We start from the raw sequence: 20,765 nt of genomic DNA, 5'->3' as shown, positions 1-20,765 counted from the left end.
GGGCTTGGGGCAGCCATATGAGGGAGAGTTGGTGTGTTTGCCATTTTCTGTTGCGGTTGAAGGCTGCTCAGAGGCGGGTTCACTATATTCAGCAAGATAAAAATGCAGTTTAGATAGACTAGGCCGAATGCTTTCCGTTTAAAGTAACCCTGCCAAGAATCTGTCTGTAAAGTTAACAGTTCTTTTCTCTCAAAGTAGAAGCCCTCCTCTAATTGATCGATTTAGTTTATTCTGTCAGATTTGCTCAGGAGCAACAACCTTGTGCTCCACCTCCTTTCTCCCCAGCATACTCTCCAAAACGGAGCTTATTATAAAAGACAACAGTCTCAGCCTTAATCAGACTTGTGAAGAAAGTGAAACGCTCCCCCCACCTCTCCTCCACCTGTCCCCAGCCCTGCCCTTCCTGACATCCAGGACAGGCCACCTTCGGAGGGCTTCCAGAGTAATCTTGCCTTCCCCTCCTCCTTGTCTCCAATCAAAACAGCTGTCATCTTAGGATGTGATGTGACAAACCACTTCATACCTCTCCGGGGAAGCTCCATACACAGGGCAGGTGGACGGACCAGAGAGAGCCTTAGTCCTGAGAAGTGAATTTCTAGTGCTTCCAATGCAAGCATGTCAGCGTCAGGGGCTGGAGGACGTACTGCTGGTCAAGGGAGGTATTTTCGGGCAGGTGATTTTTGGCCCCTGAGCATCGGATACATAGACAATGCCGTAGAAGTTTGGCTGGCCCCATGGAACTGTCAGGAGAGAGGGGAATCCCTCTTTTCCCCTTCACCCCCACATGGGGGGCATGGGTCTTCCCCTGCCTGGGTCACCAAGTTGAGACCCCAGCAGGTTGCCTGACTCCTTGTTAAGGGGGAAGAGTGCTCCTTCCTGCCCTCTTCTGACAAAACAGAATAGCAATCATTAGGGTTCTTTTAGAAAATATTCTTTATGACTGTTAGTAACAAAGATAATGAAGATTAGTAATTTAATAATTTTTCTTTAAAATAAATCATTTGGTGCAATTTCTTTGGAGTTGCAATAGCTAATAGAAGATTCAGGTGAAGATGATCCGCTTGCTTTGTTCTAACGGTCTGTTTTATTACAGTCTGTTTCCTGACCGTCTGTGTTCTCCCGGGTCTCCTGTTCTTACTGGATTGTTCGTTTTCAGTCTCAATCCAGATGAAGGGTTTGGGAGACTACAAATGAATTTGGACGCTAGATGTGAGCCCGTCGCAGCACTGGAAGATGATTGTAGTGCTGGTCAAGGGTTGGAGGGCTTTCCTGAGACGAGGAACTACAGAAGGGATGTCTAAAGGAGTTTGCTGAGATATTTAGTAAATACGAATGAGTAGTCACTAGTGGCAGAGCCCTTTAAGGGCAGGCAGAGCTAGAAAACACAGAACCCGAGCCCTCAGGGAGCTCACAGTCTAGTAGAAGAGAAGACTCGAGTCCCACAATCATAGGCTCACACAGGGCATGGTAAGAGGCAGTGGCTCCATGTGGACGGTGTGCTTGCGATGACCATGGAGGTGCCATTCCGGTAAGGGCCATGCCCCCCACGACCAACCAGGAAAGAAGACAAGGTTGCCTGGGCAGCCAAGGGTTAGGGGGAGAGTTTCAGGGCCTCTGATTCGGTGTTCCTGCTTCTTCCCTCTGTCTTCATGGCCTTCTAGCCATTCTTCCCGCCTTCCTGTCCTGCACACAACCGCCAGCCACTCTGCCTGAAACGTGCTCGGCAGGAATCCTTGACCCGTCCCCACTGCCTGCAAAAAACAGTCCTGACCCGGTGGCTCAATGTTCAGGGGCCCACACACTCATCAATCCGTCCTCATCCCAGAGACACTTTGCAGAGTTCCTTCCACAGGAAGTGTCCTTCCTTCATCTTTAATTATTGATGTGGGACCGCATTCGTCACATTTTAGTTCCAGGGTCACCTCAGTAAAGCCGCCTCTGTTCCAGTGCTCTTTTCCCACGGGCCACTTTCCACCTGTCCTGTGTTCTCACACTACTTCATACCGCTGAGTGATTCGGGGCGGTTTTCGTATTCTGTTCTCCCTGCACTGGGTCTCCAACAGCCGTGTATTGCTGACAGCATCTGGCATGCTGTCTTGTACACAGGCACTCAAAAGATACTTTCTGGATGAATCAGGAGTAGACAGTTCTGTGTTGCAGTGAAGTGAGAGGTTAGAGAGAGACGCGTCCAGGAACTCTGGTGAGGCCTTTCTGGAGCCGGTGGCCCTTGGCTGGACCTCACCGGTGACTGTTCAGATCTAGGCAAGTGTAGGGGGACATAGGGCCTCCTGGGCAGAGGAGTGGCCTGAGCAAAGACAGAGGGGTAGAAAAGAGCACCTGTGGTGAGGGACTATTTGATTATGCATTTTTTTTTTCCTGCAAGGAAAGAGAATGAATGCTCTTTTTTGGAGTTTTCAGAGAAAGCAGTCGTTATCGGTGTGGTGATGAAGAGAGAACTTTTGGAAAAGGGGCAGGTTTGGGCCCTGCTCGTAGCAGAGAGAGAATTCTTTGGGGCTGCAGGCTGTGCGTCCCCAGCTCCTCCGTCAGCCTGCAGCCTTGGACAAAAGATGCAGGCATGTTATAAGAAAGGCACCTTGTGAATATGGTGCTGACATTACCCATCTGGCTGAACAAAGCCTTCCGATGGCCTCAAACACAGATTGGTGCAGACTCTCGAACCGAGAGGGGCCCGAAAGCTTTCTCTTTGCCAAGTTTTCCATGTGTATCATTTTGATTTTGTTGTCTTTGGGGCACTGTCCTGTTTTCCTCTGCGTCCCTCTACGGTGGCATAACCATCTTGAGACAATCTGTTTCTGTGTCTGTCTCCCCGACCAAGGGCCAGGGACCGTGGAATCATCACATGTAGCAGGAGCACAGCATCTCCAGGAGAGAGGGGGGCTGGGAGAAGTGCCAAGATATTGTCCTGGAGAAAGTGCGTTCCTGTTCCCTTTGAGAACCTGGATCACGTGCCTCCTCCAAGGCCTGGCACTGACCTGATTGATACCTGGTAGATGGTGGAACGTCCGTTGTGATGAGTGGCAGTGGCCATGGAGCCCGTGATCACTGTGGCAGCCCCTTACCCTATGTCCCCTTTCTCTCCACAGCGGGAGCCCAGCATTGACCTGCTGGAGGCCTTCGTGGAGCACTGGAAGGGCATCACGCACTACTACATTGAAAGTACAGGTGGGGCCTGGTCTTCCCTGGCCAGGGGAGCCCTGCAGGCAGTGGGGAGGAAGGTGTGGGCCACGTCGCCATGCCAGTCAGAGATGCATGCTGCCTGGAGAAGGTGACGGGCCTCACAGGGGTTGAGAGTGGGGGCTGGCCCCACCCTGACCTTTTGGGAGAGGAACTGTGTGAGGTAGGCGTGGACGCTGGGCAGTTGGGCATGTCACTGACCTGACTGCAGGGCAGAGGGTGAGCTCCACTTGCTCCTAGCTTCCAGCTAGGCAGAGTGTCCAGGCCTGTCTTCAGGGCCCATGCCCAGGGCTTACTGATTAAAAGAAAAGAAACGGAATCAATTCCTCCTTTCCCTGAGCTAACTTAGAGGGCATTTCCCTTATAGAAATCTAGGGTAGGAGGAGAACAAAAACCAAGACGTGTAATGTGCCTGGGTCCTTCTTCCCGAGCTGACACCCCAGCCAGCCAAAGCTTTGGGTAATCTGGGCCCAGCAGGATCACTCCCTGAGGGGGTGGAATCGGATTGGCTGCTTTGTAGTCAGTACCCTGGTATTGGTGGATACACACTGGTTGCCAGGTAACCCTGTCCTGCATCCCTGGCTTTCTACCTGCTGGTTCAGACTGGGGTTTGATTCCATTCTACCCCTTTCCTGAAGACTTAATCTCTAGCCGGAGCCAGCCCAAGAAATTAAAAACCAGTCTTTGGACACTCTGAGGGACCCCCAAGTGTCCTTTAAGACCAGGTTTTGCCAGCTTGGCATGGTTGACATTTGGGCTGGATCATTCTTTGTGGTGGCGGGCTTCTGGGGGTGCGTGGTGGGGTGTTTAGCAGAAGCTCTGGCTTCTATCCAAACATTGCCAAATGTTCCCGGGGGCAAAATCACCCCCAGTGGAGAACAACGGCTTTAAACTGAAGCTCTTTTTTCTCTTTTGGAGATATAATTGATGTAACATTATATCATGTAACTTGGGTGTACAACATATTGATTCAATATGCGGATGTATCGTGAAGTGATCACCACAGTAAGTCTAGTTAATATCCATCACTCTAACTAGTCACCAATTTTTTTCTTGTGATGACAACTTTTAAAATCTATTCTTAGCAATTTTCAAATATATAATACATTAACTATAATCACTATGCTGTATATAACATTCTCAGGACTTACTTATTTATTATTTTTTGCTTTTGTTTTTTTGGTTTTGGGGGGGGCAGAGGGAGAGGGAAAGAGAGAGAATCTTAAGCAGGCTCCACGCCCAGCACAGAGCCTGACGCAGGGCTCACTCTCAAAACCCTGAGATCATGACCTGAGACGAAATCAAGAATTGGACACCCAACCGACTGAGCCACTCAGGCGCCCCAGGACTTATTTATTTATTTATTTATTTATTTATTTATTTATTTATTTATTTTTAAAAGATTTTATTTATTTATTTGACAGAGATAGAGACAGCCAGCGAGAGAGGGAACACAAGCAGGGGGAGTGGGAGAGGAAGAAGCAGGCTCATAGCGGAGGAGCCTGATGTGGGGCTCGATCCCTTAACGCCGGGATCACGCCCTGAGCCGAAGGCAGATGCTTAACCGCTGTGCCACCCAGGCGCCCCAGGACTTATTTATTTTTTAATTGGAAGTCTGTACCTTTTAGACTGAAGATCTCTTGCCAGAGAGCCCCAATCTACCAGAACGTAGGAAAAGATCCGGAACTGACTCATGTCCACCTGAGGCTTCACCTGAACCCAATCCATTAATTTCCAGAACAGTCCTTAGATCATAGGTACAGGGATGGGTGAGGTGAGCTGTGTTGTTCAAAAGCCAATGCTTTCAAAATAAGCTAGGGGGTGCTCCAAGGCCGGTCCCAAAGCATAAAAACTTGCTTTATGCAAACACTCTGAGACTCTCACCAAGAAAGCCCCAGCTTCTCCATCAAGACCTTTGCATGATGGAGCAGGTTTGCCTCTGAACTCATGGGTGTGCATGGATTTTTTTTTGTCCTTTGTAAAAAAAAAAAAAATGTTTCTCCTTTCTGCCTCCTGTGAGTGTAAAAAGGATCAGAGGCTTACCTGTCAGGAAGCTGCTCTAAGACAGCTTCTAAATTCTATGGCAGAGACCCCCTGAGCCCATGGCTGCTCAGTCGGGCCCAGAGCTGGCCTGTGGCCTGAACAATGCATCCTCCTGTACGCCCCCCGGGTTAGGAAAAAAAAATGATGCCGCCTCCCTCTGATAAAGCGCTGGAGTACGCACACTTTCCCAGTCAGAGGGCTGCATCCTGGGCCTCATCCAGAAGGTCTTTTGTCTTTTTAAATACAGCTGTAAATTTCCACTTCCTCCGGTCTTTGTTCGAAGCCACCTGTGAACCTGGCCTTACTCCAGGTGTACCCTCAGTCTCCCTCCACCCCCCAACCCCTCTTCAAGCCCAAGTGCCCGTCTTCATCCCTCTCACCCTTGTTTCCTGAATCTCTTAGATGAAAACACCCCTGCCAAGAAAACGGATATTCCCTGGCGGCTGAAGCAGATGCTGGACATCCTGGTGTACGAGGAGAGGCAGCAGACGGCCGCTGGCGAGGCTGGGCCCTGTCTGGAATACTTGCTGCAGCACAAAATCCTGGAGACCCTGTGCACGCTGGGCAAGGCTGAGGTGGGCAGGACCGCGGGGAGCCCCTGAGTCCCGGCTCGTCCACCTGTGTTCCTGTCACGTCGTGTCTTGGAAATGCTCCCGTTATGCAGTCAGGGTTCATTCAGCGAAGGTGTGCCAGGCAGGGGCCTCGGTGCTGTGGACACAGCAGCTATTAAAACAGACAAAAATTCTGGTCAGAGAGAGGTGGGTGATCGGGGAGCCCGCACCTAGTGTATCCAACAATGACAGGGTTACGGAGAACGGTAAAGGGGGACGGGGACCTGGCAGCGCGGGCAAGGCCAGTTTCAAATGTGGGCGCACCTCATTTGGTTGCACTCCACTTGATGGTGCTTCACAAAGAGTGCATTTTTTACAGGTCGAAGGTTTGTGGGCAGCGGTGCATTGTGAAAGTCTGTTGGCACCATTTTTCCAACAGCATTTGTTCACTTTATGTCTCTCTGTCACATCTTGGTAATTCTTGGCACTATTTCAAACTTAGTTATTATATTCCTTACGGTGATATGTGATCAATGATCTTCGATGTTGCTATTATAACTGGAGGGACCACAGATAATGCCTCTGTAAGACAGCTCCACTGACCAGCCATTCCCCATCTTTCTCCCTCTCCTTGGACCTGAGACGCTACAATATTGAAATTTGGCCAACTAATAACTCTGCCCTGGCCTCTAAGTGTTCAAGTGAAAGGAAGAGTCACGTGTCTCACTTTAAATCAAAAATAAGAAATGATTAAGCTCAGTAAGGAAGGCACGTTGAAAGCTGAGATGGGCCAAAAGCTGGGCCTCTGGCACCAACCAGTTAGCCAGGTTGTGAATGCAAAGGAAAAGTTGTTGGAGGAGGTTAAACGTGCCTTCCAGTGAACACACGAACGATAAGAAAGCAGAACAGCCTTACTGCTGATGTGGAGAAAGTCTGAGCGGTCTGCGTAGAAGACCAAACCAGCCGCGACATTCCGTTAAGCCAAAGCCTAACCCTGAGCAAGGCCCTGACTCTTCAATTCTGCCAAGGCTGAGAGCCATGGAAGCTGCAGGAGAAAAGTCCGAAGCTGGCAGAGGCGGGTCCATGAGGTTTAAGGGAAGAAGCCATCTCTCTAACATCAGAGCGCAAGGCGAAGCAGCCAGTGCTGGCGTAGATGCTGCAGCAAGTTCTCCAGGAGATCCAGCTGGGATAAGTGACGAAGGAGGCTGCACTGAGCAGCAGATTTCCAGTGCAGGTGAAACGGCCTCTCTCGGAAGAAGACGCCGGCCAGGACTCTCATAGCTGGAGGGGGAAAGTCAATGCCCGGCTTCAAAGTTTCCGAGGACAGGCTGACTCTCTCGCTAGGGGCTAATGCAGCTGGTGACTCGAAGTCGAAGCCAGTGCTCATTGACTGTTCTGGAAATCCCAGGGCCCTGAGGAATTATGCTAAGTCCACTCTGCCTGTGCTCAGTAAATGGAACAACAAAGCCTGCGTGACAGCACTTTGGATTACAGCATGGTTTCCTGAATATTTTAAGTCCACTGTTGAGACCCACCACTCAGAAAAAAATATTTTCAAAATATGACTGCTCCCTGGCACTGCACCTGGTCACGCACAAGCTCTGATGGCAAGGTAAGATGAGACGACCGCTGTTCTCTGCTGACGCAGCCTCCGTTCTTTGGATCAAGGAGTCATTTGACTTTCAAGTCTTATTATTTAAGAAATACATTTGTAAGGCTGTGGCTGCCATAGATAGTGGTTCTTCTGGTGGATTTGGGCAAAGTAAATTGAAAACCTTCTGGCAAGGATTCACGTTCTAGGTGCCATTAAGAACATTCGTGATTCATGGGAAGAGGTCAAAATATCAACATGAACAGGAGTTTGGAAGAATTTGATTGCAGCCTTCATGGATGACTCCTGAAGGTTCAACTTCAGAGGAGGAAGTGTGGGGGAAAGGGCAAGAGAACTAACAGGAAGTGGAGCCTGAAGACGGGACTGAATGGCCGCCATCTCCTGATCATACTAACAGATGAGAAGTTGCTGCTTGAGGATGAGCAGAGAAAGTAGTTTCTTGAGATGGAATCTACTCCTGGAGAAGAGCTGGAAAGATTGTTGAGATGACAACGAAAGATTTAGAGCATTGCATAAACTTAGTTGGTAGAGCAGTGGCAGGTTGGAGAGGACTGAGTTTTGCAAGAAGTTCTACTGTGAGTAAAATGCATCAAACAGCATCGCGTGCTACAGAGAAATCATTCATGAAAGCAAGAGTCCATCCATGTGGCCAGCTTCGTTGTTGTCTTATTTTAAGAAATTGCCACAGCCACCCCACCTTCAGCAACCACCCCCCCGATCAGTCAGCAGCCACCAGCATCAAGGCAAGAGCCTCCACCAGCAAAAAGATTACAATTTGCTGAAAGCATGGATGATGGTTAGCAATTTTTAGCAATATTTTTAAATTAAGGTTATATATAGTGCTTGTTAGATATAACGCAATTGCACGATAGACTACAGTATAGCATAAACATAGCTTTGGTATTCATTGGGAAGCCAAAAACTTAATTTGACTTGCTTCATTGCGAAATTCACTTATTGCGACCTTTGCCTCACTGCGGTGGTCTGAAGTGAAGCTGCCTCTCTTGGAGGTGTGGCTGTGGTGAGGGAAGGAGGCTTGCAGAAAAGGTTTCCTCTGAGCAATGACAGAGGGAGGATTGTGGCCTGCGGGGAGCAGCATTCCGGGCGGTGCGCACGGCTTCGTCTTCTGATGGGCACTCTGTCCCTTGACCCTCAGTACCCCCCAGGGATGCGGCAGCAGGTATTCCAGTTCTTCAGCAAGGTTCTGGCCCAGGTGCAGCACCCCCTCCTGCATTACCTCAACGTCCACAGGCCTGTGCAGGTGAGGAACCAGGAGACTGAGGGGTGTCTGAGGGCCAAGCCCTCTCTCTTCCCTGCTACCCCATTCTTCCCTGTTTCTAACTTACTTCCCTTCTAGAAGCTTCTCCGACTTGGTGGGACAGCTCCTGGATCCCAAACAGAAAAGGAGGAGGTACAGTTCACCACCGTCCTCTGCTCCAAGATCCAACAGGACCCAGCCCTGCTCACCTACATCCTGGAAGTGAGCACCTCTGTGAGGAATAGGAGCGGGAGGGCCCAGACCCCAGGGCAGGCTCTTCGGCCCTTCTGAGGGAGCAGAGGCAGATACCCAGGCGCCTAGGTGGCTTCCCCTCCAGCTCCATGTGAGGCCCTGACAGCCAGCACATCCTGCTTTCCCACGGGGCATCATGGGGAAGGGTCTGCACCATGACGTGGCTTCCCCCGACCTTCTTTGCAGGGTAAAAAGATTGTCAGTAGGAAGAAGTCCTCCAAAGAACCCACCACCCTGCCTAGAGAGGCAGCCAGCATCCAAGACAAGGACCAGTCCCACAGCAAGGCTGCTGACGTGAGCGCCTGTGGAGCCCGGGCCTTGAGCGCACAGCTGCCTGCCGAGATGGAGGAGCCAGACGGTCGGGCCGGGGAGAGCAACCTCATCACCTCCCTGATCGGGCTGTGCAAGAGCAAGGTGCTAGCCGCCAGATGCAGTGGGCAGGGACGAGGAGGGCGAATTGCTGGGAAGGGATCTGGGGGTTCCAACCTAGGTCCCTGAAGTTGTACCCCTGTCCCCTAGAAAGGTCGGGTGGCTCTGAAGGCTCAGGAGAACCTGCTGCTCCTGGTAAGTGTGGCTTCGCCTGCAGCCGCCGCCTACCTGGTGCAGAGCAGCCCTTGCTGCCCCGCTGTCGTCGAGCACCTCTGTCAGCTGTACCAGTCCGTGCCCACCTTCCTGGACCCAGCGGACATTGCCACTTTGGAGGGCGTCAGCTGGAGGTAGGCGCTTGGTCGGGGAAAGCTGGGCTGCGTCTTCAGTGGCAGGAAGCCCTCCCTGTCCTCCGGTTTTCTAGGAGGGATGGGGCCCTCTGTTGGCCTCCCTCTTCCTGAGGGCACAGCCCATCCTCAAGGGCTTTCCCTCCAGGGAAACATCACTTTTGCTTCCCCCCTTCCTCCCCCACCCTGGCAACAGAGGTTGCAGGGAGAAGAGGCCCAGATTCTGGAACATACCTGAGGCAGGCCTCAGCGCTCCTCCCTTGCTTCCCCTCAGGTTGCCCAGTGCCCCGTCTGATGAGGCTTCCTTCCCTGGCAAGGAGGCCTTGGCTGCCTTTTTGGGCTGGTTTGATTACTGTGACCACCTCATCACAGAGGCACACACGGTGAGCACGGGTGGGCCCCAACAGGGCTCTCTGTGGGGGTGCCCCGTGGTTGACCCCACTCCCTTCCCTGTGTCCACCTTGAGGGCCAAGTGGGTTTCTCAGGAGCTAGGCAGGGCCCCTGGCCTGCCTATCGTGTTAGACGCTGTGCAAGGACATGGTTGTTTTCAGTGGAAAACCGTCATGGAGGTGAAATGTGCTTAGGACACGTTCTTCGGCATCTAGGTGGTTGCAGACGCCTTGGCAGAGGCCGTGGCTGAGAAGTTATTCGTGGAGATTCTGCAGCCCCACCTCCTGCATGTGTAAGTCTATGTCCCGTTCCCTTGGGCATGGCCATGGTCTGGACCCAGCTGCTCACCCCACCAAGCCCTTTCCTGTCCCTAAGGCCAGGGATCTCCTTGGCCAGAGTCACGTGGGTCTGTGGGCTCCATGGTTAATATTTGTCAGGCTGGCCCCCTGACACACACGTGGCTCAGAACCACATGGGCCGGCTCCAGGATCTCAGGGGGGCTAGGGAGCAAGCAGAGGAATACCAGCCAAGGCATAAGGAAACCAGGAAAGAGTTCTGTCACCCCCACATTCGTTCACTGCTGGCTCCCTCTCTGCTCTCCCCTCCCCCGCCTGGCTCTCAGCCCCCGGACCTGGCTCAGTGTTCTCTCCCTGTAGTTCTGAGCAGAGTGTCCTGACCTCCACCGCCTTGCTCACGGCCATGCTGCGTCAGCTCCGCTCCCCTGCGCTGCTGCGAGAGGCTGTGGCTTTCCTCCTGGGCACAGACCCACGGCCTGCAGCCCCCGACGATGGCCCCCGCACTCTGTGTGCCCACCTCATCGGGCACTGCGACCACCTCTCTGACGAGGTGAGTGGGGGGAGCATTGTCCTTCTGGCTCCAAACACCCCTGCCCAAGGGATCCCCTGAATGCTTCTCCTTGCTTGCATTAGCTTACCAGGTGGTACTGCCTCTGAGGCATTGAAAACGCGTACCCCCCCCAAAACAGGGACTGCTTTTGTCACGTAGTAATTTTCTGTGATCAGATGCTTGCCATGTGACTTTGTTTTCCAAAGCTATTTCATATTCACTTGGCTTGTGAGGCTTGCAGCTACTCTGAGCTAGGTGAGGCCACTATTCCACTTTTCAGCCATGGAAACGGAGACACAGAAAAGCCAGTTGGCTCACTTGATAGCACACATCAAATTGGTAACAAAACTGGACTGGGCAGACTTCCGGCTCCCAGACCAGCACCCACCTGCTCCCCCCAAAACCTGCTGCCCGCTCTTTTCTTATCTGAGTGAGCAGTTCCCAGGGACCCCTAGAAGCCAGGGTCCTGCTGACCCTTTCTTACCCAGATCAGCATCACCACCCTGCGGCTGTTCGAGGAGCTGCTCCAGAAGCCGCACGAGCAGGTCATCCGTGGCCTGGTCCTGTGCAACCTGGAGGGCCGCCATTATGTGGCCCGGGGCTCACCGGAGCCCGAGAGCTACGAGGACACCTTGTAAGTGAAACCCTGTGCCTCTGGGAGGCCTCAGGCCGCTGGGACTCACCACAGCCCCCCTGTACCCCTGCACTGTTCATTCATTCATTGGTGCCACAGAGATCTGGAGGAAGACCCCTACTTCACAGACGGCTTCCTCAACTCCAGCTTTCAGCCCTCTGCAAAGCCTCCCCCAGCCCCCGCCACCAACTCAGACGGCAAAACAGCAGTGACTGAGATCGTCAACAGGTAGGGAGCCATCTGGAAACCTAAGTCACTTGAGGTTTGTTCTGCCTTTGGCCGTAGCCCTGATACGGCTCAGCCCAGGAGAGAGTGTTCCCTCGGGGCTGGAGATGGAGCGGGGAGGAACAGGGCGGCCCAGGCGGTGCCCCTCCACACCTAGGGTCTTGTCTCTCAGTTTCCTCTGCTTGGTTCCTGAGGAAGCCAAGACCTCGGCTTTCCTAGAGGAGACTGGGTATGACACGTATGTCCACGATGCTTACGGACTGGTGAGTGTTGAGGCCTCTGCCAATGCCCACTGCTTGTCCCTCAAAGCCCTGGCGTTGATAAACTCCACCTTCTCCCTCTGTGATCTGCCAGAGATGCTCTCTGCTCCGGCCAAGAGCCTTGAGTCCATCCTTCCTCCATGGTTCCCGCGGTCTGCGGGCGCCTCCTGACCACTGGGCCCGCCTCCTCACTCTCACTCCTGTTTCAGTTCCAGGAGTGCAGCTCCCGAGTTGCCCCTTGGGGATGGCCCCTGGGCCCCACACCCCTGGACCCCCATGAGCCTGAACGGCCTTTCTTTGAGGGTCACTTCCTCCGAATGCTGTTTGACCGCATGTCCCGGATTTTGGAACAGGTAGCCAACAGGACTGGGCCCTGACTACAGGGTGAGGGCCCATGGGAGAACTCTAGGCAGGTGCCCTGGGGGGGGGGGTTGAGTCCTCTTTGGTTCTTCAGCTCCATACCCCCCTCCCCCACCCCTTCTCCAGACGGGAAGCCCCGTCTTGCCTCTGCTCCACACGCCCTAACACGTTCTGGCCCTCAGCCCCAGGGAATCCATGACACACACACATCACGTGAGACTCCCGCCCCCGCACACACTCACACTGGCCAAGCGCCTTGCTGGGGGAGTGCAAAAATGCTCATCGCCCCCTGCCAACCCTCGGCTTGTCTACTGTGTTCCCTACAGCCATACAGCCTGAACCTGCAAGTGACCTCAGTCCTGTCCCGGCTTGCCCTCTTCCCCCACCCCCTTATCCATGAGTACCTCCTGGATCCCTACATTAACCTGGCCCCTGGCTGCAGGAGTCTGTTCTCCGTGCTCGTCAGGGTAAGGATGCCGAGCCCAAGGGTGTGTGCTGGTGGGGCAGCAGGAAGGGAGGGGATCAGGACAGGGGTGGGGGGCCGCAGGAGTGGGCGCTCTGGACAGCTCCAGGGAAACGCGCAGGCACACACCCCGTCCTCCACTGAGCTACGGCAGAGCTAGGGAACCCTGCATGAGTGTCACCGGCCCCCACCTTAGTCATGTCTCATTCCCACTCTAGGTAATCGGGGACTTGATGCAGAGAATTCAGAGGGTACCCCAGTTCCCGGGCAAACTGCTCCTGGTGCGCAAGCAGCTGATGGGTCAGGTCCCTGGGGAGCAGTAAGTAACCGAGGGAAATGGTTGCCCAAGGACAGACCCCAGGGTGGGAAGGCAGACTGCTTAAGGATGTGGGAGGAGCACAGGCCAGGGAGTGGAGAGGGCCCATTGCTGAGCTCTGTCTTCCCTCAGAGGCATCTGCCACTGGAATGTGCCTCAGGGACACAGGGGTGTCATACCGGGCATGCTCCCACCGCCTCCCGGCCATGACCCCCATGCTGTATCCCTCAGGCTGGACCACCAGACCCTCCTCCAGGGCGTGGTGGTTCTTGAGGAATTCTGCAAGGAGCTGGCTGCCATCGCTTTCGTCAAGTTCCCCCCACATGGTCCTCACCTGCACCTCTCCCCTCCCCGAGAAGGGCACGTCTGAGCCAGGAGCAGGACAGGAGGAGGGACTTTTGCCCACACCTCTGCCCAAGAGCTGCCTCCCGCCTCCCAGGGTGGGGGCTTGGCTCCGTCTCCTCTACATCCCAGGCGCCTGTGCCTCTCAGGAGGCCTGGGCTTCCGCTCCCAGGTGAACTCAAGAAGATCCTGGCCCATCAGCCAAGACACTGGGTTCAGGGAGTGGGTCTCCAAGATACCAGAAGCCAAGGAGCAAAAGAGATGGCCTCCCAGACAGCATGGTGTCCTCGGGGCCTTCTCAGGGGAGCTGGGTAATTGCCAGGTGAGCACCCAGACCCCAACCCTCATGCATTCTGTGCCTGTCACCCGAGTCTATGGGCCATTCGTGGCCAGGGCCAAGACCTGTGGCTCAGTTCCAGGGGCACAGAGGGGAGTGAGTGACGGTTCTGAGGCTGGTCAGGACCGCAGGCCAGAGAGATGGGGGTCCAGGAGCCCTGTCTCTGTCACGCTAGGTACCACAGACACTGCTGAGACTTGACATTTTTTCTCCTGCCTTCTTGGCTTAATCCATGGCGAAGGGGCAGTGGATGGCAGGGGAAGCCCACTCTTCCTGCCCAGCCCTCCTGGAGACTGTTGCAAAATTCCCAACCGCCTCATGGCTAATATCCAAGGCATGCTCCGCGCCCAGGCGGGGGCAGCTGCTAATGAGAGCCTTGGTGCAACTGCAGCCAGGGCGGGAGAGGGCCTGGGAAGTGGGGGGCTGGGTGCCAGGCTCCGGCTCCAGCTGGTTTCTCTCTGGCGCCTCTGAACCCGTCTCGGCAGGTCCTCCACACCTGGGCAGAGGGGCGCAGAGACCGGGGGAGGCCAGGCCTGGCCCTCAACATTCCACCCAGCCTGCAGTGTTCTTGATGGAATACTCTTCCAGGGGAGTCAGGGAGCCTGGGACAGACGAGGCCAGGATGCCCAGCTGAGCCCAGGCCCCCGAGGCCCGGCGGGGAGGTACTGGGGCGCAGGCAGCCAGTGGCAGTGTTGTTCTCCCTGCATGCCCTTCACGGCTGGGGCTGCCACCCCACCCGGCCCGAATCTGTCTCGACCTGCAGGAACACACAGGCGGCGCCAGGCATTACCTCACAGCAGGACTGCAGTTGCTGGCTTCGCTCCTGGGCAAGGAGGAGCAGGCCAGGGCCCCTTTTGCTTCCTTTTCCTGCCTATGCCGCTTGTAGAGAAGCCGGCCGCAGGTTGCCAGGAGGTGACATGGAAGAGGAGGAACTCTGTGACCTCTCCCTCTCCTGCATTCCTCCGAGGTGGGGAGGATGTAACCGCTGCTCTGAAGGACACCGTGCATGTGTGTGCACGCGTGTGTGGGCACGTGGGTGTTGGCGTGGGACAGGAGAACAGAGCTCACAGGGCAAATTGGGTCTGAACTCTTCAAGTCAGGAAACGTTTGAGCGTCCGGGAGTCACAGACACTCCCCTCCTCCATCCCCTTCAGCATTCGCACTGTGTCCCCCCCAGGCAACATAGCAATAAATGGTTTCATGGCGTGGACCCGGCGACCCTGTTCTCCGCCCTTTGCGTCCTCCTGCGCAGCACTCCGCCGCTCATTCGGGCCCATCTTCCTCCCCAAGAAAGACAAATTCCTTTTCCAGCACTGGGCCAGAAGGAGGTGGTGTGCTGGGGGTGGGGGGATGGCGGCAGCGGTGGTAAATAGAGACAGGCTCTGGCAGCGCAAATCTGATGTTCCTTGGCGCCTGCCAGGAACCAGGCTCTTTCTTGGCCAAGCAGCACTTTCTGCCCAGCTTACCTACAGCTGAGAGCCAGCTAGCCTTGGAGACACTGCAAAAGAATGGGCCATCTGGAGCATCTGTATGCAAGTCTCATTTTGGGGTGTTTCTGTTGCGAGTTGTATGAATGCTTTAGTGGACCTCCTATTTTAAAAACCTGTCCCTAGATGAATGTATGTGGCAGTGCTCTCAGGAAGTTAGTTGAGAGAACTCCAGGACAGAGCAAGTTGAAAACTCGGACAGGGCTGTTGAGTGGCTCTTACCTCAGTGCACACCACAATCACTTGGTTTGCTTTTAATGATACCTGCGGAATCAGTGTCTCTGGGGGTGGGCCCAGAGTTGTTTTTAAAGCTCTCCAGGTGATTCTAATGGACAGGGTTGAAAACTATAGGCTAAATAAAGTGGGAGCAAAGATTGCCCTTCAACAGGGATATGGACTGGTGGGTCCCTCAGACACTGAAAGAAGTGAACCAAGTGAAAGGGTTTGATTCCATCACGTGGGAGATGTTTGTCCTCAGAGAGCGCAAGAGGATTCCTATCACAGCCTAAGGCCAGAAAGACAAGATGGCAGCCAAGAGAGGATGGGAAAGGGGGCCTTATCCTGGTCCGTCAGTGTCAGAGTGGGGTCACCTCAGAAGGGAAGACTAGTCAAGTATTCCCTTGCTCAAAACCAGAAATCTGTATTACATGCAGTGAGTAGCACACGATATATTTTCTTTGTTCACTTCCTGTGGTTTTCCCTTAAATTGTAGTAAAGTTTAAAAAAAATAATTTTTATCATGATTCTGCTGGGCTGAGGGGAGATGAATAAAGGGTTTTGGTCCAGCTTGGGCTGGAGTTGTAGAAAGGCAGAGGTGGGAGCCTGGAGGCCGGCAGAGTGATGCAGGGAGGGAACAGGGAAGCTCAAGGAGATGAAACTCCTCCGAGAGGCAGGACCGGCTTTTACTTTACGGCTCCTCACCCACCTGAAGCTTCCAGTGTTCTCACCACTCAAACGCTGGAGGGAATGTCAACACATCCCACCCTGGAAGGCAGGAGAAAGACAGCTCCAGTGGGCCACAGAGGCTATGGTGGACAGTAGGAAGCCTGCCTGCCCCAGTCACCTACAGTCTAGGACACCAGCTTGCTGTCTGGGAAGATCTGGGTGCCTGTGGTGGGACAAGGGGAGGAGATTCTTTTTTGATGCAGTCCCCCCTTCCTGCTCCTTTCCTCCCCACAGAGACATTTAGGCAGGAAGGTAAAGCAAGTACCACCTATTTACTCAACAAGGGGTCCACTCCCTTGGAACGACCTCCCCCAGCAACCCAAGTCCTTGCTCTAAGCGCCCAAGAATCCGGATGTAGGCCTTTACTGAGGCAAGCATGGAAAATGACAAGTAGATGCCCTCTCAGGTCCAGAAAGTTCTCATATCCCCTTAGGAAGTAGTGCCCTCATCGTGCCCACAGGCACGAGCTCTGAACTCCTTGTTTGGTTAATGGCACTGTCTTTTTGGTGCAATGCAGGGACCTGTTCCACAGAGAAGGAAATCACCCTGAGAACTAGGAGAATCACCTGCTCCCAGTGCAACAAGAGCCCTGACTGCCAATCTCCTGCCTCCCTCAGAGGAAGGGAGAGCCACGGTGGGGGAGCAGGGGCACGGGTCTGGGTCCTTGTGCAACAATGGCACCTTCCTATCTGTTGACTGGGACAACAGATGATTCCTGAAGCCTCTCTAAGAGCTGGCTTTGTAGGTCTTCCTCCATCACCTTCCACCAAAAAAAGTTCTCACCCCGAACCTTTGGGGGCTCACTCTGCATACCTGGGTTCCGAAAAGCCACAGTCACCAGCACATTCAAGCAGATGCCATCTGCATGGTCTTTGCCCAGGTGTTGCAGTCCAAGCAACCCCCTGGTCTCCACTGCCAAGTGGTGCAGGGTCAGACACTCCTGTAGCAGCCGCAGGATGGCCATCTTGATGCCACCCCTTTGCTCCATGGGAGTGAAGCCGCAGGCAGTGACGGGCAAGTGAGGCATCCCCACTGTGCCCACCAACACCCACACTGTCTGGACGCTGGTAAAGGTGGCCACAAGTCGCTGGCAGACCAGACTGCAGGGAAGCTCCTGGGGCAGAGTGAGAGGGTGCCTGGCTTGCTGGCGGTACTGGGCGGCTAGCTCTACCAGGTGCAGAAGGTCCTGGGCTCGCAGCGGAGTGGGCAGGGAGGTCCGGGGGTACCAGCCAGCCTGCAGGGACTCCGCATCCGCCTCCTTGGAAGTCTTGAGAATTCCACCTGGAGGGGATGTCGAGGATGGGGGAGGGGAAAGGGTCTCTGTTGAGAGAAGGGCTGGGTCCGGCAGATTAAACGGCCACCCAGGCATTCTAGCCCTGACCTACCCCGGGGTAGGGGTTGGTAGGGGCTGGGATTCAAATCCTCAGGCTGGAGATGCCGGACAGAATAGGGGCTCATCTCGCCAGAGGACAAGCTGGGGGAAAGGTGTCAGCTGCCCTCTGCCAAACACTGCCACCAGGTGGGCCATACCTGTGGCTCGAGCGAGGAACACAAAGCGGATCCAGGAAGGGCCCCGCTCCTCCACAGACAGCAGTGTCAGAGGCTCGCAGTGCAGCCCGGCCTCCTCCTTCACCTCCCGCTGCAGTGCCTCCACGATGGTCTCCCCGGGCTCCATTCTCCCCGCGGGTAGGTACCAAGACCCGCGGCACTCTTTTTTGGCCTCCTGGATCAGTAGCACCTCATCCTGAGGGGAGAGAGAGGATTCTCGCTGGGAACCTTCCCTTGCCCTGGGGTTAGATCCTATCTCAAATGCAGTCACCCAAGACCCCCTTACTGGTGCATACCTCAAACTGTTGAGCTCTCCAGGGAGCTGGCCCTTGTGTGTCTGGGGGCCACAGCTGTCTTCTTCTATAATTTAGCCCTCTTTGCATTCAGACTTTCAGAAAGGGGCTGAGATTCCTGGGAACTGCTCCAGGGGCTAGGGATTAGGCCCCACGGTGAGGTTTGCCATGTGTCCTGCACTGACTTGTATCTATATGCCATATGTCTCTATGTGCATCTCTCCCCTCCCCTCGGGATTTACTAGCTGCTTGTGGCAGGGCCTCACGCTGGGGCCTAGGCTTTGAAACACCTTCCACTCGCATACAACTCCTACCTATGGCCCTGGCCCCTTCTAGCTGTCCTTGCAACGACTTGCATAAGGATCAGCACGAAAAGAGCATCACACAGTGGTACAGAAGGTCTGATAAAAGAGCAGGTCGTGCCGTTACTGTCCATGGGGCTCAGAGGAGGTCTCTGAGGCACTGGGTAGATCGTTGAGCCCACTAGCGGCAGGCACTGTGCTAGATTCTGGGGAAAGAGGAATAGGACAGGCCTCCTCTCAAGACACTGAGGCCTAGCAGGAGGAAATAGCACGCTCCTGGGCTCCAGATTCCTCTTCAGTATAGAGGGGCAATCTCAGGGCTGGGCCGCACAAGGCTCAGGTGTAAGTGTGAGTGAGAGTGCTTTGCAAAACTCGGAAGCACCACGCACTAAGAAGTGATGGCTGTTGCCGGCAGGTCCTCTGTCCCCACCGGGGCTGGCTGCGCGCTGCGGAGGGCCAGGCGGCGGGCCCAGCGGGCGGGCGGACGCTCACCTGCTCGTTGAGGAACACGGCCAGCACCACGTAGCAGACGTTCTTCCGCAGCCGCACCGGCGCCAGGGGCTCCCCGGCCGGCTCCGAGTCGCAGCTGTGCACACTCAGCCCCCGGCCCCCCAACACCGCCGCCAGCGCCCCCGCCAGGCCCTCCGAGGCCATCGGGTCCCCTGAGAAGCGGCAGACGGGCTCCCCCAGACCGGCCGCGCCGGGCAAGGTGGGACACGGGTGAGACAGCTGTCCGCCGCCCTCGCCCCCTCCCCCTGCCGACTCTCGGCCAGGCACGCTCGCGAACGCGGAAGCGCCCGGAGAGCCCCGTCCGCTGATAGGCTACGCGTCACCGCGGCCTGCCCGGATTGGCTGGCTCGCGTCGGTCATGGCAGGGGCGGGGCCAGTCCGTGAGCGGGCTCGGAGCGGGGCCTGGGCGGTGGGTCCCGCGGACCGCCTTCTGCTTCTCTATCAGTTAATTACCCCCGACCCCCGCTTCTCTCCAGACATTTCTAGCCATCAGCCTCGCTAATTCTTCCAGCAAGCCCTTGTCGGCGCGGGTTCCGGCAATGATGTCATCCTTGCCTGCGGGCTGCGGAGCGCCATTGTGACCAGCGATGATGACGTCACAACAAGCCAGATGACATCACCGAGGCCCGGGGCCGTGGCCGGGACCCACTGTTCAACTTTGGTCATACACCTACCATGGCATTGCCCAAATCGATCACTTCCCAAATAACCTTTCTTCACTAAAAATGTACCTCACGTCACCGTGGCAGGGGGAACATTAGTTCCTGCCTTAGAGGACAGTCTGACCTTGGGGAGATGGACATAGACATATAATAAAAAGTCAAATGAGGGTTATAAGCCAAATGCTAAATGATCGGCTTGGGCAAGAGGTGTGACAGGTGCTCAGAGGAGAGAGGGAGCAAGGCTGGGATGGTCACGGTGTGGTTGGGGAGAAGGGAGAAGGGGATTTGGGGCAGAAAGAGGGCCTAGAATCAGCCAGCGCAGGCTTCATCGGTGTCCTGGCCCTTTGCCCACTGCATTTCCCACGCAGTTTTAGGGCCTTCTCCACTGCAGACTGAGAGGCCTGCAAGGGCAGGGACCAGGTCCTGCTCCTTCATCTTTGCTCCCCCGCTCCACACACACACACACCCAGCTCACACGACCTGGTGGCCTGGCACTTCCAGAGCAGGGTGTGGGTTGTTTTGGCGAGTTCCTGCCTCTCTCCCAGACTGACCTTTCCTCCTCAGAGCTTCCTTTAACCTACTCTCAGGACAGCAAGGCAGGGCCAGCTGGAGTGAAACTGTGAAGCCAGCCAAGCCCGGGCTCCTCATCCCCAGTTGGGTCTCCACTTTCCGTCTTGCCAGCTTTGTGCACCTTCCTTCGGGAAAGGTGCAGGCAAAGCACTGGACTTGGAACCAGATGCCCAGACACAGCTCACTGGCTGGCTCTGTGCCCTGGCTGAGTAGTGGGCCTCAGTTTCCTTGTCTGTAGACTAGGCTCATCATAAGCCCTTCTTCCACAGGGCTGCTGCGGGAGGTGAAACGTCCCAGGAGGAGCTCTGTAGACTGGCCGGTGCGGGTCACCATGACCGGGCAGCCCAACCCTGGGGGGGAGCCCTCCTGGCCACAGCACTTGTTGCCGCCACACAAAGGCCCACTGTCATGAAATATGCCTACAGGACCGCCACACAGCTATACTCTCAGGAATTCCAGCCACACCAGACTGGCCTCCTTAAGGCCCTCTCACATAGGGAATTGACTGCAAGTTCCTTGGGCACAGGGTCCTGTGTTAGGTGGTGGGGCATCCCCGCCAGGCCCACAAGCTTTTGAGGCACTTGGTGAACACTGCTGACCCCAGCCCTATCCAAGCCCTCTCTCCCCCAAACACTGGGACTCACAGGGCCG

General features: G+C 55.1%; 2 protein-coding genes across 10 annotated transcripts; one reads left to right on the top strand and one right to left on the bottom strand.

The window, feature by feature from the left end:
• The first annotated feature begins 14 nt into the window (after positions 1 to 14).
• FAM160B2 (family with sequence similarity 160 member B2) lies at positions 15 to 15,007 on the top strand. 6 transcript variants are annotated; one of them, XM_034661290.1, is made up of 17 exons: positions 15 to 655; positions 3,105 to 3,183; positions 5,641 to 5,813; positions 8,558 to 8,662; positions 8,759 to 8,893; positions 9,098 to 9,325; positions 9,431 to 9,627; positions 9,899 to 10,007; positions 10,230 to 10,306; positions 10,671 to 10,860; positions 11,349 to 11,494; positions 11,594 to 11,722; positions 11,892 to 11,982; positions 12,189 to 12,332; positions 12,666 to 12,806; positions 13,021 to 13,121; positions 13,350 to 15,007. In XM_034661290.1, the coding sequence occupies exons 1-17, from the start codon at positions 608 to 610 to the stop codon at positions 13,486 to 13,488; spliced, it is 2,232 nt and encodes a 743-aa protein (XP_034517181.1). In that variant the 5' UTR covers positions 15 to 607; the 3' UTR covers positions 13,489 to 15,007. The 6 variants fall into 6 exon arrangements, 5 of the variants coding, with proteins under 5 accessions (XP_034517181.1, XP_019650285.1, XP_011217472.2 ...); XM_019794726.2 differs by having other exon boundaries at positions 15 to 3,183; XM_011219170.3 differs by lacking the exon at positions 15 to 655 and having other exon boundaries at positions 8,759 to 8,881.
• On the bottom strand, positions 5,811 to 19,176 carry NUDT18 (nudix hydrolase 18). 4 transcript variants are annotated; one of them, XM_034661292.1, is made up of 4 exons: positions 18,865 to 19,176; positions 17,760 to 17,973; positions 17,043 to 17,510; positions 5,811 to 5,961 (listed from the first exon to the last, which is right to left on the bottom strand). In XM_034661292.1, the coding sequence occupies exons 1-4, from the start codon at positions 19,024 to 19,026 to the stop codon at positions 5,903 to 5,905; spliced, it is 903 nt and encodes a 300-aa protein (XP_034517183.1). In that variant the 5' UTR covers positions 19,027 to 19,176; the 3' UTR covers positions 5,811 to 5,902. The 4 variants fall into 4 exon arrangements, with proteins under 4 accessions (XP_034517183.1, XP_034517185.1, XP_002914826.2 ...); XM_034661294.1 differs by lacking the exon at positions 5,811 to 5,961 and adding an exon at positions 15,340 to 16,268 and having other exon boundaries at positions 18,865 to 19,175; XM_002914780.4 differs by lacking the exon at positions 5,811 to 5,961 and having other exon boundaries at positions 15,340 to 17,510; positions 18,865 to 19,175.
• Positions 19,177 to 20,765: the final 1,589 nt, after the last annotated feature.

This window comes from Ailuropoda melanoleuca, chromosome 5, assembly GCF_002007445.2.
Source record: "Ailuropoda melanoleuca isolate Jingjing chromosome 5, ASM200744v2, whole genome shotgun sequence".
Classification (NCBI taxonomy): domain Eukaryota; kingdom Metazoa; phylum Chordata; class Mammalia; order Carnivora; family Ursidae; genus Ailuropoda; species Ailuropoda melanoleuca.
The sequence above is the reverse complement of the archived record's forward strand: the minus strand, read 5'-3'. Positions and strand labels throughout refer to the sequence as shown.